The 18096-nt window shown below is 47.2% G+C and overlaps 1 protein-coding gene across 4 annotated transcripts in view; it reads left to right on the top strand.

The window, feature by feature from the left end:
• SMOC2 (SPARC related modular calcium binding 2) overlaps positions 1-18096 on the top strand; it is a 224969-nt gene that overhangs the window by 157153 nt on the left and 49720 nt on the right. For all 4 annotated transcript variants that reach the window (XM_058435692.1, XM_058435693.1, XM_058435694.1 and 1 more), the window contains exons 8-9: positions 5079-5265; positions 13896-13978. In XM_058435692.1, the coding sequence (XP_058291675.1) occupies positions 5079-5265; positions 13896-13978 (270 nt within the window). The remainder of the gene's footprint in view (positions 1-5078; positions 5266-13895; positions 13979-18096) is intronic.

Genomic DNA, 18096 nt, shown 5'->3' on the forward strand with positions numbered 1-18096 from the left:
GGCAGCCGGCCTGGTGGTGGTCAGATGTGGCTATAGTTTAGGGGGCAGCCGGCCTGGTGGTGGTCAGATGTGGCTATAGTTTAGGGGGCAGCCGGCCTGGTGGTGGTCAGATCGACACTTTCAAGTACTTCTAGTTTTCAAGAGCTTCGCGGGATCCTGTGCCTGCTGGAAGTTGAGCAATAACCCTCCAAATGTTAATGCAAAGCCCCTAAGGGTGTGAGCTTGCCAAAAAACTTAACATCCGCAGCATGTGATTTCTTGAAATATGGCCAAATATGGATATTTCATTTTTAGAATGGATGTGATTTGTTCTTGCTTCCTATGAAAATGCTTTAGGCGTCGTCATACTGAATCAAGTAGACTTCATTTAATGGGATAATTATTTAAGAGTTTTTTTTAATGTTCATAAATGTCTGGCAGCCGCTTGTTATCATCTAAAAACTCCTCTTGGTTGTCAGATTATTTGAATAAACTGTCAGACACATTATAAGTCACAAGCCTCTAATGCTAGTTTGGGAAATGAACTCATATATTTTTAATAGACCTTCTACCAACTTTACGAAGGTAGCTTTCTACAAATTAAAAAAAAAGTTGTTACATGGTTATAAAACTTAAAATTTATAGAAGTAAATTGGAATGGGAATCATGTTTCTATAAAACTTAAAGTTTATAGAAGTGAAATTGAAATCATATTTCTATAAAAGTTAGAATTTATAGAAGTAAATTGGAATTGAAATCATGTTTCTATAAAACAGCATTTATAGAAGTAAATTGGAATTGGAATCATGTTGCTAGCCTAATATTTAATGAGACAATATGGAGGAAGACTGTCTCCAATGTGCTAATTACTTTTCGAGAGTGTGTTCGGGATGGGGCACACGGCCCTCAGGCCAGGGATCTGAGCCACAGACAGCAGCAAGCTGTCAGAGAAGGGAGCACACAGGCAATGCTCATGGAACTAGAAAAGCACGAACCACCCAATAGAACTAGCTCTGAAAGACAGCACCATGCAATCATATTTATACTACAGAATTAATACAGCATTTATACTACAGAATTAATACAGCATTTATACTACAGAATTAATACATTTCCTTATAGGTCTGAGTACCAGCAGGGTGTCACTGACTCTGGCAGGGCAGAAACCTTCAGATTGAGGCAAAGCCAAAGGTTTGAGTGAGAATGAACTTAATACACTAAATGGAAGGCTATTCTTTGGTTAAAAATGTTGTAATGTGGGAGAATAATAAATTATACATATTCTATATTGTTAATATAACATATAATTAATATTGTAATAATACTATAATATAATATATATGTATATATGCGTGTGTTAAAAGTCAGCCTCTTGAATGCCTTCATATCAGAATTGCTTCTATTTGCGTTTTTTTCAGATTATTTTTTCTTTATGCATTAACTCCTCAAAATTTATTATATGAGAAAATGGTGTAGTTAAGGGCTTTCTGAATAGGAAAGAAAAGTGACATATTTTCATCTAATATATTAAAATGGAATATTGCAACAGGAATTTTGTAATCATTCATTATTACTTTTTTTCTGAATTATTTCCAGAATTTCTAGCTTTATTTTTCTCTATCAGTGGTCATTTTTGGAAGCTTAGCCTACTCCATCTAGAATCAAACATAGCTTATACTAATATGATTAGTTTAAAACTTTAAGTTTGGTTCCCTGTCCCCACTTAACAGAGCCACGTGTCTCGACATTTCCACCTTGGTGTCATGCATCTACCGGTCCCTGTGTGGTCCTCCCGGTGTCTCCACCATGATCCTTGAAGCAGCCTCTCCTTCCCTATTTCCCTAGTTCTCAACCCTTGCCATCCTGCTTCTCTCAATCTTCAGTTTCACTCAGTTCCCTTTTTCCTGCGTTGTTCATGCTTCCTCAGGCCTCATGGGCATCTTTCTAGAGGATCGCCGAGCTCCTCCTCCTTGGGTTCCTTCCTGGAGTCACGGCCCCGTGCGGCTCCCCAAGATGGAAATCTCCTGTGCTGTGATGACACAGGACCTGTCATGTGCGAATTCACCCCTCTTCGTTCCCTCTACCAGCGTGATTAAGTCCTTTATAGAATAAGGACTTGTCTCCTGCCAGAGAGAACCACCCCAAGCAGCTCTGCCTGCAGAACGCTGCATTCTGGGATGCCCCAGTGGGGAGGTGACAGTCACATGTGGAAATTATGTTCTGTAGCCTTCTCTTCCCAAGGGCCATCATCAGTTTGCTTAAAGATCTGCCTCCATTGTGGCCCTTACTAAAAGAAAATGGAATTGCATTTCTCCAGTGAGTCTGAATTTCCCACATGGAGCCAGGTTTATCAGATAAAATTGCATGGGTTAACAGCCCTCATAAACCACGATGTTTATGTAAACAAACACGAAGTTTCTTCTGACTCTGCTATAATATCTTTAATATTTTATATCGTGCTCATCAAATTTTAAGAGGTTGATTTAATCCATCTTATTTTGCTTATGATATGCTTTCAAATATCACATAAAATCCTCAAGAGACACGTTTCAAGAATTTTTGAGAACGATTTCTATAGATGCAGTATGTCCCTGGATAAAGTGCAGAAAGTATCTCGTGTCTGGATCATCAAACCATGAATTCTGTGCACTAATAACATTTCTGAAGAAGCGCCACGGCAGTGCCGAGTCTTCCAGGGTGCTGCTGGAGAGGCATGAACAAGCGCCATGTGAACACAGCAGTGCTGAGTTTCCTGGGTGCTGCTGGAGAGGAATGAACAGGTGCCACGTGAACATGGCAGTGCTGAGTTTCCTGGGTGCTGCTGGAGAGGCAGTTTCCGCCGTCCTCAGCTGCTGCTCTCCAGAGGCACAGTTCCATTGAGTGATGCACCAAGTGCTCTGAGGATTTCTGCAAAGCAACAACCTCCAGAAACATTTAGCGCAACCCCTGCTGTTTTCAGTTTCTTCCATGACCTAAAGTAACTTACTGAGCAATTCAGAAAGAAATGCAAATCATTGTCCTTTTTATTTCTTACCAGTTTCCTCGTTATCTTTGGGGCAAAAGCCTCCTTACTATAACCCGGAGGTGGGTTTTATTTTTGCACCTGTACATTTGCTGAGCAAAACCTGGAGCCCATAAAAAAGTACAGAACTTACAAGACACAATCATATGAAATTTCAGTCATTGACAAATTTCTTTCTGCTTCTTCTCTTGTTCATTAAGCCGATTTTGAGCACCTACTGTGAGATTTGAATGATCATGAGTTCTGGGCTTATTCTAAAAAATGTTGATAAGAGCATTGTCATCGTGAAGTCATCGTGAAGACACGATGACTTCACTTTAATGTTTATCATCCACTCTTTCAAGTGGCTGAGTACAGCGTATGAGGTCACCAGGGGAGAATGATTGTTAGTCACTTTGGAATAGAAATATAGGGGAGAGTCTAAAAGGTAACATTTGTTTTTACATTCTTGCAGTGAAGACACAAAACTTATATGCTTTTACAAAATCTAATAGCAACATTTGGTAATATGGTCAGTAATGGACTAATCATAAAATTACATATCTGATTATCCTCAGATGTTAAACAGAGTTGCTAGATATGCTAAAATCAGGGTGGTTTCCATTAATACCGTCACAATCATTTATTATCGCAAAAGAAATTTATTGAGTGCCTATTATAAGCCAGGCATCCTTTTAGCATTGGAAAAATTATGCAACAGCTAACATTTGTCGAACTGTGTCAATATGCCACACTGCACCTATAATCGCTTTTAATCCCCAGAACAATCCTTTCTGCTGGGCTGTGATGTGGACGCACCACACCAGCTGTGGCGGTGCTGAGCAGCTCTTATCAGCTTCCTAATGTGTCCCACCTGTCTGATATCACCTTTAGGGTCATAAAAGCTCTATAAACTATACACTGTAGTTAATCAGCTTCAAAGCAGGCTTAAAGCACCATTTGTAGAAAGTCACTTCCAATTGCAGAGATTCGTGACATCCCAGCCCGAGCTTCCTTCAGGCTGAGCAGAGAGGCTGCCCCTGCCACTCCACTTGCGGGTTCCTGCTGCAGCCACCAATAGGTCACATGGTCTTTCATTCCTAGATGGTACCGCTCTCCCCCCAGGTGAGGGCCAGTCAGGAGGGGGTTGCCAGCACGCACTCATTCTCAGTATTCCTGGCTTAACTATTTGGGGCAGAAGATGGATGTCATACATACATGTCTAAACACAAGGAGAAACTGAGTTTATTAACAAAAACAGACCAACCTTTGCACATGGCAATGTGAGGTCCTAGAATTTTTGTCATTGTTTTATTTGCATGTGAGTGAGTGTCAGTATTCATGTAGCACAATGCCTGGTGCACAGGCTGAGTATGAATACCTCTCATTATTCTTTACCAGTTTTCAGTAACAAAACTTGTTTTGGAAAGAGTGCAGTGGAAATTTTCACGATTTGGGGCTGAACAACTTTTAGATAACGTGCACCTCTTCTGCTTAGATTTCACCTAAGTCAGACCTTGGGGAGGCCCTAGGTGAGAAAGTGGATTTTCTTCCAAGTCATCCTCTCGTTTGGGGGTGGGGGGTGGACGATGAACCGCATGTTGAGAATGGGGGTAGAGGGGTCACACAGGGAGCCTCGGAGTCTAAACACGACCTTGCCCTGGGGCCCGCTCTGAGGAGTCTCCAGCCTCAATGACAGGTGGCTCGGAGCAGGCAGTGGAGAAGACTTCCAGCCACAGGGCTGGTTCTGCCTCGTCACATTCAGGAGTCCTGTGGGCATCAGATCTGCTCCTGGATCTCCTCTCCCAGGCGACTGCCCATGCTGACTTGTGAGCTATGCTGCGTGTTGAGCAGGAATGTCCATCGCTGTGGGGATGCTGTTGACAGATCCGTGATCACAGCAGCACGCCAGGCTGCGGGAAGTGGAGCCGTGTGAGGTTCCACCTCTCCCGCTGTGCCCCCCACGCTGGCAGGCCCTCCTGCTCCTGGGGTGAAGGACCACATCGTTCTTGGCAGTTCTCTGTGGCCTCCCAGGAGCTCTGCATGTGGGACGGCGTCCCTGGATCCTGCTCACCTTTTGCCCTCTTCTTCCCCGTAGTGTCATCCTGTGACCAAGAGCACCAGTCTGCCCTGGAGGAAGCCAAGCAGCCCAAGAACGACAATGTGGTGATCCCCGAGTGTGCGCACGGCGGCCTCTACAAGCCAGTGCAGTGCCACCCCTCCACGGGGTACTGCTGGTGCGTCCTGGTGGACACGGGGCGCCCCATTCCCGGCACATCCACAAGGTAAACACACCCACACACACAGTCACACACACTCACACAAACTCATACCCCCACTCACACATTCCCCCACACACACGGCCCCGACACCCACAGTCACACACACTCTCATACACACTCACACCCACACTAACCCCCTGACACATCCCCACACTCACACCCACTCACACACTCCCCCCACACACACTCATACACACCCACAGTCATCCACACTCACACACACCCCTAACACACTCCCACACTCACACACTCCTCTCCCACACACACCCATACTCACACTCACACATCCACACTCTCACATACTCTCCCCACACACTCACACACAGTCTTTCCATCAGCTGTGAGTGTTACACCTCCTCATCTGGATGGTCTGGGACTCCAAGTGGCGATCGCCCAATGCTGGGTGATCCTCTGCTCTTGTGCATGAGCTGCCTGTAAAAGCCAGTGGCTTGGCCGGGCACGGTGGCTCACGCCTGTAATCACAGAACTGTGGGAGGCCGAGGTGGGTGGATCGCCTGAGGTCAAGAGTTCGAGACCAGCCTGGACAACATAGTGAAACCCCGTCACTAGTAAAAATACAAAAAATTAGCTGGGCATGGTGGTAGGTGCCTGTAATCCCAGCTACTCAGGAGACTGAGGCAGGAGAATCGCTTGAATCCGGGAGGCAGAGGTTGCAGTGAGCCAAGATCACGCCATTGCACTCCAGCCTGGGCGACAAGAGCGAAACTCTACCTAAAAAAAAAAAAAAAAAAAGTAGCTTCAGCTGTTGGAAACTGGAGGAAACCGTTTCTTTGATGGCCTCCAAAAGCACCCGAGTGGCAGCTGGAAAGCAGCAGTAGCTTCGCCTTCACAGGCAGGGCCAGCTCTTCTGCCCCACTCACGCCGGACGGAATCTGAAAGGTGGCTCTGGGGCCCAGTGCCAGGGTGGAAACGTGGATGGCATCAAATACCAGTGGCAGCTTCCTTCTGCTCCTGGTTTTGGGAGAGGGAGCTCAGCATTTCATAAGCCGAAAGAATCGATTGTCCAAGATGGCTTTTTATGGTATTCACATATGTGTGCCCCGAATTTATCACTTTTAGAAAAAGTGAGACTGTGCTAAAGACAAGGGCAATGAAAGTTATTCGAGGGTCTGAAATATAAAAACAACTTGTTCACTCGAGTTTTGTGTGAGTTGGAGCAATGGGAGGGATTTCACAGTAGCACCTGAAGAACAAGAGCTGTGTGTTCATGGAAATTGTATAACCGTGAGTAGAAATGGTTTTGCAGCTCTTTGTAACATGAATTTGACTTCGATTTGTCCTAGATTTATATAAAAATAGTTTTAAAGTATATGAAAATATTATCTCTTAAATGTTATCAAATGTAGCCGCTGATGTCACCTTTAATGCTTAGGCATGAGCATTTGGACGCTTCCTAAATTGTTCTCCAAATTTGTCAGGTGTCACCAGTAGATATTTGTGGGGGAAACTGTGTAGTTTCCGGGGGCTCAAGCCGACTAATGCCTGTTTCACTAAGATCGGGTCCACCCATCACCGTCTGGCCCGGTGGGAGTCCTGCTTTGGGAGTGTGATGACGCTGGGGCATGAGTGCTGCCCCTTCCTGGCCAGCGCTCCGCCGTCCGACCGCCCTGGCTGACCGCCTGCTCTCGACACCCCACTCAGCCGACACTGCACAGGGGTGCTGAGGCCAGTGGCTGAGGCTTGGCTTCTGCGGGGCTGATATGGGGGATTGGTTCAAACCCATGTGCTGTGCAGGGCTTGAAGAGAACATAAACCTGTGTGCTCTCCAGGGCTTGAAGAGAACATAAACCTCTTCAAGGTTTTGGTATGAGAATTGTTATTTTTTTAGTTTCTGTGACTAGGTATATAGGGAGTACTGTTTTCTAAGAAACCTTTCTTGGAAGCAGTGTTTCTGCGTATCTTACAGCTCTGGCTGGTTTACTGTGCATATAAGTTGGGGCAGCCCCAGCCCCCAGTGAGGCCCGTGTAGCAGAGGTGGAGACCTCTGGCAGATGCTGTTTTACACATGCCAATGAAAATCTTTAAGCTATCAAACCCAGAGCTCCTCAAACTGGCTCTGAAATTATGAGATCAGCATTTACAACGTTGTTCCTGAAGAACCTGCCAACGTCCAATATTGTGAGAAGCTAGAAACACAATAACCCCTCTCTTCCCATCCATCGATGCTGGTTTCATTCCGCCTGGGCTTCATCCCGCTTTCACGGCAGAAAGAAGTCTCTGGCTCTCCTATTTCTGCTACAGAAGGGGGCAGCTCCGTCTTTTTGGAGTTTCAGAAAGAACATGAAATTAAACAAATGGAGACAGCTCCTTAGATTCTGCATGTAATTTTACCTTTATTATTATTCATTCATTCATTCATTCATTCAGCACAAATACTGATTATCAACAACATTCAAACCCTCTTCCAGGGACTGAGGAAATAGCGTTGAATAAGAGAGGAGAGGCCCCACCTCTCCTGCGGTTTACACTCTGCCAGGGGGGTGTCAGACCCAGAACTGCTGTCCCTTGCTGCCAACAGAAAGCCCTCAAATTTACCTAGTCTCAAAATGTACTTCTCACTCGACTCTGTGGAGACAGGGAAGTTCTGGATGATTTCAGCGGTTCAAAGACGTAATTGTTATAAGTCGTTGGTAGGGGCAGTTGTTGTTTTGGTCTGTTCTGCTGTCGTCCTCTTCCTGGTGTGCTTTGTGGCTTATTCATGTCATAGCTGTTAGGGCATCACAGTGATAATGTATTTTCGAGAGAAAGACTTTTTCTTTTTGTCAGCAGAGAAAACCCTTCCCCACCCACCTGTGGTGGTTTCCCCTCACCCTAATTGGCCGGAATATCACTGAACGCCCAGACCCAGACCTGCCTTGGGCTGGGGAGAAAAGGGGAAGGGACCTGTTGTGGTTCCTTTTTCAGCACCCAGGGCAGGACTGAGATTACCCCCTTGGCACCCACAGCCACATGGAGCAGGGTCTGTGGCTAAGAAAGTCTTGGTTTTGTTACAGAAGTGGAAGGGGAGGCAGCCTGCAGGGTCCGGTTCCTCATGCAAACAGCTAGACAGGTGGTAGACACAAAAATGGTAGAGGTGGTGGAGCAAGACCAGGGCTGGGCCCAGTGAGGGCAGGTCAGGGCGCCGGCACAGGCCTCTCTGGGGCCGAGATGCTGGAGGTAGTTGTAGCCACAGTGGCTGGGGAGGGTTGTTTCAGGCAGAGGGCAGGGAGTGCAGAGTCCTGGGAGAGATGAGTCTGGTGTGTTTGAATGGGGAGTGACAGGGTTTGGCTCTGTCCCCACCCAAATCTCATCTTGAATTGTAATTTCCATAATCCCCACGTGTTACAGGAGGAACCTACCCTGTGGGAAGTGATTGGATGGTGGGGGTGGTTTCCTCCTTGCTGTTCTCGTGATAGCGAGTGAGTTATCATGAGATCCGATGGTTTTATACGTGTCTGACATTTCCCCTGCTTGCACTCCCCCCATCCTGCCGCTCTGTGAAGAGGTGCCTGCTTCTCCTTTGCTTTCTGCCATGACTGTAATTTTCCTGAGGCCTCCCCAACCATGCCAAACTGTGAGTCAATTAAACCTCTTTTTTTTTTTTTTTTTTTAGAAATTACCATGTCTCAGGTATTTCTTCACAACAGCATGAGAACAGATTAATACTGGGGGTGTCATAGGGGAGGGGCAGATGGGGAGCAGCTAGAGAGCTGGTGGAAGCCAGAGAACAGAGTGGGCCCACTCACAATGGGGTTGGAACATCTGTCACATCCCAGCTCCCCTAGGAAGCTACTGGGATAGTTTAGCAGAGGAGTGATACAATCTCTCAACAATCCTGAAAAATACTCACATTTATTCATTCACCTTTTATTCAATAAACGTGTGAATGCCCTCAATGTTCCAGGCATTGTACTGGGAGCTGGGGATACACCAGTGAACAAAACAGGCACAATCCATGCTTCCATGGAGCCTGCATGCTAATGGGAGGATGCAGATAATAAGCCAAACACATCACGCTTAGCAGACATGAGTAAACATGTGGCTTAGCAGACATGGGTAAACATGTGGTATAATGTCAAATGCTCTGGAGGAAAATAAAACCCAATAATCTATAAGAGGGACTTGGGATGGGGCACAGCTTGAAGGAAATGGCAGGGGCAACTCCCTGAAATGCTGACATCAGAGTCAAGACCTCAAGAAGTTGGTGGTGGAGCAAGGAAGCCTGCAGAAGGCCAGCCCGATCAGAGGTGGTGAATGCCACTGAGGGCCCAGCCCCAGAACCCAGTGCAGTTTTTATCAAAAGGTGGGGTGTATCAGGAAGCTTTTGGTTTCATGTAGTGAGATGATAAACTGATGAATAAATATAAATGGCCAGAGATGGCATGATCTCCCTGAGAGGCACAGCAGTGGAGCAGGCTCAGCCTCAGTTGAGGCTGTCATCTGTCAGTGTTGCCGAGGACATTCCCTCTCCCAAATCTGCCCTGACACCCTCATTCTGTTTTCTTGGCCATTAGGCAGATTCCCCTCTTGGTCACAGGATGGCTACAACAGATCTGGACATCTCATCCAGATGCCACAGTGCTCAGAGGACACAGGAGCCCATCTCTTTGTTTCTTTGGAGCCAAAAATACCTTCCCTAGAATTCTGCTAGCAAATTTAATTCATGAATCATTGGTCAGAATTAGATCATATGCCCATGGCTAAACCCACTGCTGGCAAGAAAAATTGAGTTGGTTTAAACTGGTTTGAATTGATCACCTAGGGAGACATGGGTACTGGGCACCAGGCAAAATAATCAATATTAGGCAGTGTCTGATAAGCCACAGCCAGCTTCACCATTTCTCATCTCCCAGTGATTCTGCCATTATTGAGTAACCAGGTCACATTTCTATTTAAATGCCCTCTGTTCCATCAGTGCAATTTTCTTATTAATTTTCTGAAATAAGCAGCCCCAGGGAGATACTTTATAGTTTTGATTTATACCTGGGTTGGCAGTTAAAGTGTTTGTTTTCTTTAATCATCCTCTACATTTCCTGATGGGGAAGACACATTTAATAATCCAATAACAGTAAGAAGCTATAAACATAAAACCCATCGTCTTTAATATGTGACCTCTCTTATCCTCACGTCACCATGCAAGAGAATTAAAAGCCATTAGTTTTGTGTCGGACTCATCCCAAGGACCACAGACACATGCTACTCTGCCCAGACCAGGCAGGGGCAGCTTGCTCTGGTGCAGTTTCTAGTTGGAACCATCACTTTGAAGGAGATATGAGAAGGGGCAGAGGCTTCAGCCCTTCCTAGTGCCACTGAATTTTGTGTCAAAATTGGCATCTTCATCATTGTTTGAAGATCCCGGAAGGAGGGGTCCAGGCACCTGTCATGAGTGCAGGCCCCCATGAATGGTAGAGTCCAGGTGGGAGCCAAGGGGCAAGTCTCCCCTCAGCCACTAACAGTAGTGAGGAGAGAGTGGGAAGGAGCTGTCAGACTGAGCTGAGTCAGGCTGATGGCCGGATTCTGCATTCGTGCCCAGAACAGAGAGGCTGATGAAGCCTTTGTCTGTCTGCCATCCAACTGCTGGCTGTTCCTACCTCACATCTGGGCAGCCTCTGTTCCCCGACCCCAGAGCATGTCTCTCAGTGAGGTGTGTAGCCTCTGTTCCCCAACCCCGGAGCGTGTCTTTCAATGGGGTGTGCAGGGGGTCGTGTGGGCATAGGACTGCATTTCTCCCTGGTAGAGAGCCTGGTATCTGATGGGCAATGAGAGAAGAGACGTTTATGTTTTTCCTTGTACAAATAAGTTAAAATAAACCTATTGAAAAGAATGGTGATGAATGACAAAGCTGAAATTAATGGACTTATTTCTCCTCTTTCTCCTCTCTTGAGATTGTCAATTCTGCAAGTCATGGGCATTTCACACTACTCATTAAAAGAAGCAGAATACTGTCACTTAAATATATATTTTTATATTAACATCAGTGATAAGATTTGCAACATACCTCTATCCCAAATTTGGAACAAAACCGAAATGCCCAGCCAGGGTGGCTGGCTTCCTGATTGCTTCGAAGCTAGGAGATTTGGAATGAGGGTAAGAAATGATCTAGTCTTGTGCCACCCATGTGAAGGATACAAGTACTGATCCTGAAGGGCTTCAGGGGCACAACAGAGTTCATGTTAACACTTCCTGTTTCTAACACTACAGAGCAGTCCAGGGCTCCAAGGAGGTGTGCCCTCTGAAACTCTGAGAAGCAAGATGGCCCCTAAGGGCTGGAACTCTATCCTCAGAGTCTACGCCATTCATTCCGAGCTGGAACATTCGCCTGGCTTTTTGCAACTCACCCTTCATAAGCCCTCGGGTAGGAAGGGTCCATTCTAATGTAGGTCTCAATTCAGCCCCCAAGACATTGACCCAGAGCTTGAAGTGAAGATCTTTCAGCCCTGAGAGTACCGTAGTTCTACAAATTTAACATGCATAAGTAAAAATAAGAGCTTACTAATCCCTCAGGAATCCAGCTTCCTGTGCACATCATCTTTGGGTGAATGTTTTACTTCTCACCTGCCAGCTGCATTAGGGGACACTGGCTGGGTAACAGGTCCTTTACTGAGTTCACCTTTCTTGTGACCTCTTGGGGCTGACCCCCACCCCCACATTTTCAAAGAATATGAGTTAATGGCTTTTGGTTAGAATGTGATAGCTTAACTGTTTGTCAGAGTGTGTCAGAGACTTTAATTTCAAAAACAATATTTCAAAAAGATATATTAAGTTTGTGTGACTGAGGTGGCAGGTTTTCTGGTATCAAAGGGGCTCTTCAGGGCCAAGGGCGGCAGGAGGGTGCGGTTCCCGACTCTTGTGACACCTGGATGGGGTCCTCTCACTGGGACTGCTGGACTATCTGGGGCCTCTGTTAGAACACTTTAAATATGTCCCTTTAGAGAGAAATTTCTTTTTTTTTTTATGGCTGAAAAGCATGTAAGCAACGAAAAAAATAGAACCTAAAATAATCTCTGTGAAGTAAACAGGATCTTGTAGCCCTTTCTTTAAGAATTAAAAAAGAAAATAGGGCAGAGGGAGAGGATGAGAACCGGCGGAACGCTGGCCTTCTGACAACCTCAGGGCTCCGGGCCGGCACATTCCTCCCACACCCCCTCCCGCTGGCCTCCTGCTTGTCTTCTTCATTTTCCAAGGAGTCTTTCCGGAGCCCCAAGACTGCACCATGACTGTGCCCCATGATGGTGCTGGCGGGCACTGCGTCTCCCAGTGTGTCACTTGCCAGGGCCTGAGGAGGCCGCCACGAAGGATTCCACGTGCCTGACACTCATGGACTGGAGGGGCAGGGGGCTGGGGAGCTGCCATGCAGCATGAGGTCAGCTGAGTGGAGGGGAAGCGAGGAAGGTTGGTGTGGGCTGTCTGGGGTCCTGCGAGTCCAGTCCACAGAAAGGGGTGGTGGGTGCGCTGACCCAGGAATCTCCCATCTCCCAGAAATGCACCTCCCCAGCGTGTCCTTCACGCCGGTGAGAAGCTCCACTTCGTGGTGAAAGCCACGGTGAAGGACTTCTGCGTGCAGAAGATCATCCTCCTTGGGGGTGGGTCTCCAGGAGGCAGGTTCTCATGGTGGCCCGCACTGTTTAAATGCCCACCTCCTCCACTGGATGAGGCTGGTGGTCTGTGTGGGAGGGGTCTCCTCCTTGCCTTACACCCAGGACAAGGATAAAACCCAGGCAAAGCAGGCCTTGGTCACAGGCTGTTGAACGGCGTGCATATGGCAGTGTTTATGAGCTGTTTACCGGATTTGAATCTGACAGCCTTAGGGACAGGCGCCCTTGTTCCCACTGCCAATTCAGTAGTACCACGGAGCCACCTGCTCCCATGAGCTCTGCAGCTGCAGCAGCCAGGGCACCTGCGCTCTTGGATGTCAGCCCCGTCTGTTCGGGACTTAACCTGCAGTTTGTCATTGATGCTAAGTGGGACCAGAGAGTCGGGTTTTTTTTTTAACACTGAGGCAAACTTTCGTAGCTTCATGAGGTGGATTGGAAATGAGTTGGCCTTTGGTGCTACAGGAATCTAAATCCTGAAGTCCTTTGCGTCCTTTCCTTGGGCGGGGTGGGGGTGGTGGTCACACCCTCTGTCCTCGTGCACACACTCCTGCTCTGATGAAACAACCCAAGTGCTTGCTCCATCCAACCTGCAACAGGAGGACGGGGAGGTGTGAGGGAAGTGTGGGTGCTTGCTCCATCCAACCCTGCAACAGGAGGACGGGGAGGTGTGAGCACTGCTCCATTCAACCCTGCAACAGGAGGACGGGGAGGTGTGGGTGCTGCTCCATACAACCTGCAACAGGAGGAGGGGAGATGTGGGCGCTTGGCAGCTGCTAGATGAGATTCGTTTGAGAGATGGGATGGAGAGACGGCCCTGCCGTGTGATTGAAGTCAGAGTGTGCTACTGACTGCAAGCAATGGCTTTCTATGCCAAATGTCCACAAAGGTGACAGGAGTGAGGTCATGGGTGTCACAGCATCAGAGCCACAGGTCACGGTGTATGCTGGGGTAGGACACTCCAGAAATGGAAGACAAACCACAGCCGGTCTCAAGCCCATTGTTTTCTCTCTCCTTCCCCCGCCTTCCCCCCGCCCATAGGTATGAGCAGCCGAAATGTGACAACACGGCCAGGGCCCACCCAGCCAAAGCCCGGGACCTGTACAAGGGCCGCCAGCTACAAGGTGAGTAGCACCTGCGAGTGTGGCCCGAATCCACAGGCCCCACCATGAAGTTTCTTGCAAATTTGGAATGAAAAAGACTTTATCTGACCCTGTTTCCCAGGGGCCCTGTCTGATTCTGGGGCCTCCTACCTCCCTGCAGAGGGCCCTGAGTCCATGCAGGGCGCCAGGAGCCCACACAGTGAGAACCTGGGGGGCTTCTTCCCTGCTGCTGTGTATGGAAGGTCAGACATGGAAGATAAAGAAAGGGCCCCTCACAAATCAGATCAGCACACAGCACCCCAACCTCTCTAGATGCTCCTGAACCCCACAGCCCAAAGAACCCTTTATTCATTCTACCTACATTTCACTGTCATTGTCTGACATTCCTTTTGCACTGAATCAACAGTTCATGAATCTAAAGTTTAGATTTTAAGAAAACATGAGTTGAATGTATGTATTGAGTTTAATTACAAAGAAATATTGGAATTAAACAGAGGTGAATTAAAATTTATAATAATTGAAAAATGCAGTCACAAAAAGACGTCATGGGGTGAATTTGATATCATTAAGAAGCTTCAAAGCTACTTGCCATTTGTTTCATTTTGATCTTTTTTTCTCTAAATATCTCCAGATTGTGTATGTTTAACCAACGTCTCAGAGACATGAAAATCACACTACAGTGTACTTTGTTTAGAGTGCGTGCTTGATCTTGGTCTCACACAGAAACCGGATGAATTCCTGATTAGTAAACTTCTGTGGTTCCTGTACTATTTGTACTGTCATTGATAGAAAAGGTTTTAAATTGTAAAAAGTAAAGATGTTCGGCTTATAAATGAGGACAGGGTAGAGCAGAATATCAACAGTATATACATTTTTCTTTGCTACGTGTTCATAGCGATTCCACAACATTAGTAATGAAAATGCTTGACACGGGGAAGCAGAGGGTGGAACGTGGTTCCGGGGACACACAGCATGGCTATTCTGCCAGCTCTTGGTAAACACCCTGCAGCTCACTGGCCTGGCTTGTTAGGAGCTGTCTTTGTCTTAGTTCTTCATGGTTTCCCAGCCGTGTACCTCCCCAGTGCCTTCCTTGTGAGGCAGGTTTGAGGAATCTGTTGGTTCTAGTAATTTTTTTTTAATCAGAGTATGGTCCTTGTGTGAGCAATCAACTTGCTTTCTGTTGAACAAATCAGCTTCTTTCTGGATCTTGCAGGTGAGGGCGGGGGAAGAGATCATGACGGTGCAAACACAACACCCGTCCGTGCGCACGCCTAGTGGAGGGCGTTTTGCCTTTGACCCCGTGTCTGCAGGCTGTGCTCAGCTGCTGGCTGAATTCCATCCCCCTGATGGCCCTGTCAGGAGGGAGTTCTCCTCCTCCATTATCTGGTGTCATCTCTTGTCTCTGAAGTCCGATTTTAATATTGGTGGGCAAGATGTTTCCTTAAAAGATGTAATGAACTTCTCACATGCTTGCTGCATGGAAAGCCCTCAATAAATGTTTGCTGGTTTTGGTTGGTCTTGACCTTGTCACATAAACTTCAATCTGTCTTTTGCCCCTAGTGTACTTCTTGAAGGGTCCGAGACTCTTAACTTATTTTTTTTCGATAACAAAAAGTTGCATCACTTCTAAGCCAAGCTGCACTGTGGTCTTCACACATGTGATACGAGTGCAATTTATGGAAGTCAATTTTGCTTCTCCTTGGGAAAAGGGACCGTGACAGAGGCTGGCTTCTGCTGCCTCTCAGGAGTGCACGTGGCAGGAAGACCTTTTCATGGTGGAATCTAATCTGTTACACTCTAGACCCAGACTATTGATTTAAAGATGACACAGTCATTTGTCCAGTGAGAACAACTGGCCCTTGATATTGAGAAACATGAAATGATGTCATTGTCTTCTCTGAGCGTCAGACGTGCCGTTTGGAGAGATAGCATCCCACACTGTGAGGACGGGCACATCAGAAACCATGCTCCTCTCTGCTAAAACGGGAGGAGAAGGATGATTAGATGCTCACGATGAAGACGGTGTTTCCTTGCCCACACCTCAGACGAAAACCAGATTGCTGAGGCATCGAAGCCATGTGACGCACACTGTGCAAAGGTCAGCTTGTGCTGTTGCTGTAGATGTTTGGGAGTGCACTGTTCATGACCACTTAATTATTTTGATTATTTGGAGATAATTATCCTTATTAGGAAAAAACAAGTAGGTCTTAAAATAGCTCCAGGATAGAGGCTGTTCCTGGTAGAGAGGAGAAACCTGTTTCCAAAATAACACGGCAACATTTGAGTAGGAAGATCCTTTAAGTCCCATGTAAGCTGATAGATTTTATTCTTAAAATGTACTGTTTCCTTTTGAAGTTGCTTTTCTAAGGTTTTGCCAATGAAGGTCCTTTATTTTCCATGTAAAGCTGATAATATTTTCACACAAAATTCACTTGTTTGGGGTAAGCAGTTTGTCACCAAATACTTATTCACATCTTATGTAGGACAGTTAGCAGGTGTTTGGCAGCAAACGATCATTGAATCTTTGAAGGCCATCATTTTATTATATGGCACAAGAGATCTAGGTCCGGCTTACGGGGCTACATAGTGACGACTGGATCACCGTTTTGGCTTTTGAAGGTTCTTCTTTCATTGCGTAGGTTTCCTTCTGGGACTATCACATCCTGTGTAGCAGAAATTCTAAAAAGAGGCACAAAACCACACCCTCTTAAGCCACACCTTAAACCGCACCTTCTTAAACCACACCTTCCTAAACTAGCCCTTCCTAAACCAGATCTTCTTAAACCACACCTTCTTAAACCACACCTTAAACTGCACCTTCTTTAACCAGCCCTTCCTAAACCAGACCTTCTTAAACCACCCCTTCTTCTTTTTTTTATTATACTTTAAGTTTTAGGGTACATGTGCACAACATGCAGGTTAGTTACATATGTATCCATGTGCCATGTTGGTGTGCTGCACCCATTAACTCATTATTTAACATTAGGTATATCTCCTAATGCTATCCCTTCCCCCTCCCCCCACCACACAACAGGCCCCCATGTGTGATGTTCCCCTTCCTGTGTCCATGCGTTCTCGTTGTTCAATTCCCACCTATGAGGGAGAACATGCGGTGTTTGGTTTTTTGTCCTTACGATAGTTTGCTGAGAATAATGGTTCACCACCCCTTCTTAAACCACACCTTCTTCTTGGACAGGTTCACCTCACTTTATTTTGCCCTGGCATCTCTGATCACACTCTGGTTGGTGTTTTAAATAACAGGGTTACTCTGTCTCTCCAGTCTCCCCAGCCCCCTGACATCCTCCCAGGTCCTTTAGTGAGGCTGGAGAACCAGGCACTTGTATTGAGCTGTGGCTCCTGTGTCAGGGCTGTGGTGTGTCTGTTGGGCCCTCTGTGGCTCCTCCCACGTTGGGCCTTGCTGTGGCTTCCTTGTCCATGCCCCACCATGGCTCCTGTGTCCAGGACCCACTATGGCTCCCATGTCAGGCCTGGCTGTGGCTCCCATGTCCACCCTGCTGTGGTTCCCATGTCCAGGACCCACTGTGGCTCCCATGTCCGCCCTGCTGTGGTTCCCATGTCCAGGACCCACCGTGGCTGCCCTGTCAGGCCAAGCTATGGCTGTCTTGTCAGGCCCTGATGTGGCTCCGTGTCTGAGCCTTGCTGGAATTCTTCTCTCTGCTTGAGCTGCATCTCTCTTAGCTCCTGTGCCTCCCACGCATCCTTCAGGACGGCTTCCTCAGGATGCCCAGGCGGCCGGCCACTCACATGCACCTGTCCAGCGTGTTCCCACCTGGTGGGGCACAGCGTGTGGTGTGGGTATGGACTCTGCCCCCTGCCTCACAGGGTCCCTGGGGAGGTGGAGACTGCACCTCCATGTTCCCGGCATCCGCGAGGTGGAACGAAGGACGTAGGCAGTTTTCTTTTCCTACCGGAAGACTTTTTGGCTAAGTGATACTGGTAAGCTTTGACTTACTAGCCATGTGGTTTTGCTTATCTAGGGCCCCGCAGCACTGGTCTTGAATGGGCTTTCCAGTGTGGGGAGAGGGTGACCGGAGCCTTCACCTGAAGAGCGGCACTGGGTTCATGATCTCCGTCAGGGGAGAGGGTGACCCCAGCCTTTACCCAAACAGCAGCACTGG

This window comes from Hylobates moloch, unplaced genomic scaffold, assembly GCF_009828535.3.
Source record: "Hylobates moloch isolate HMO894 unplaced genomic scaffold, HMol_V3 SCAFFOLD_2, whole genome shotgun sequence".
Lineage (NCBI taxonomy): Eukaryota > Metazoa > Chordata > Mammalia > Primates > Hylobatidae > Hylobates > Hylobates moloch.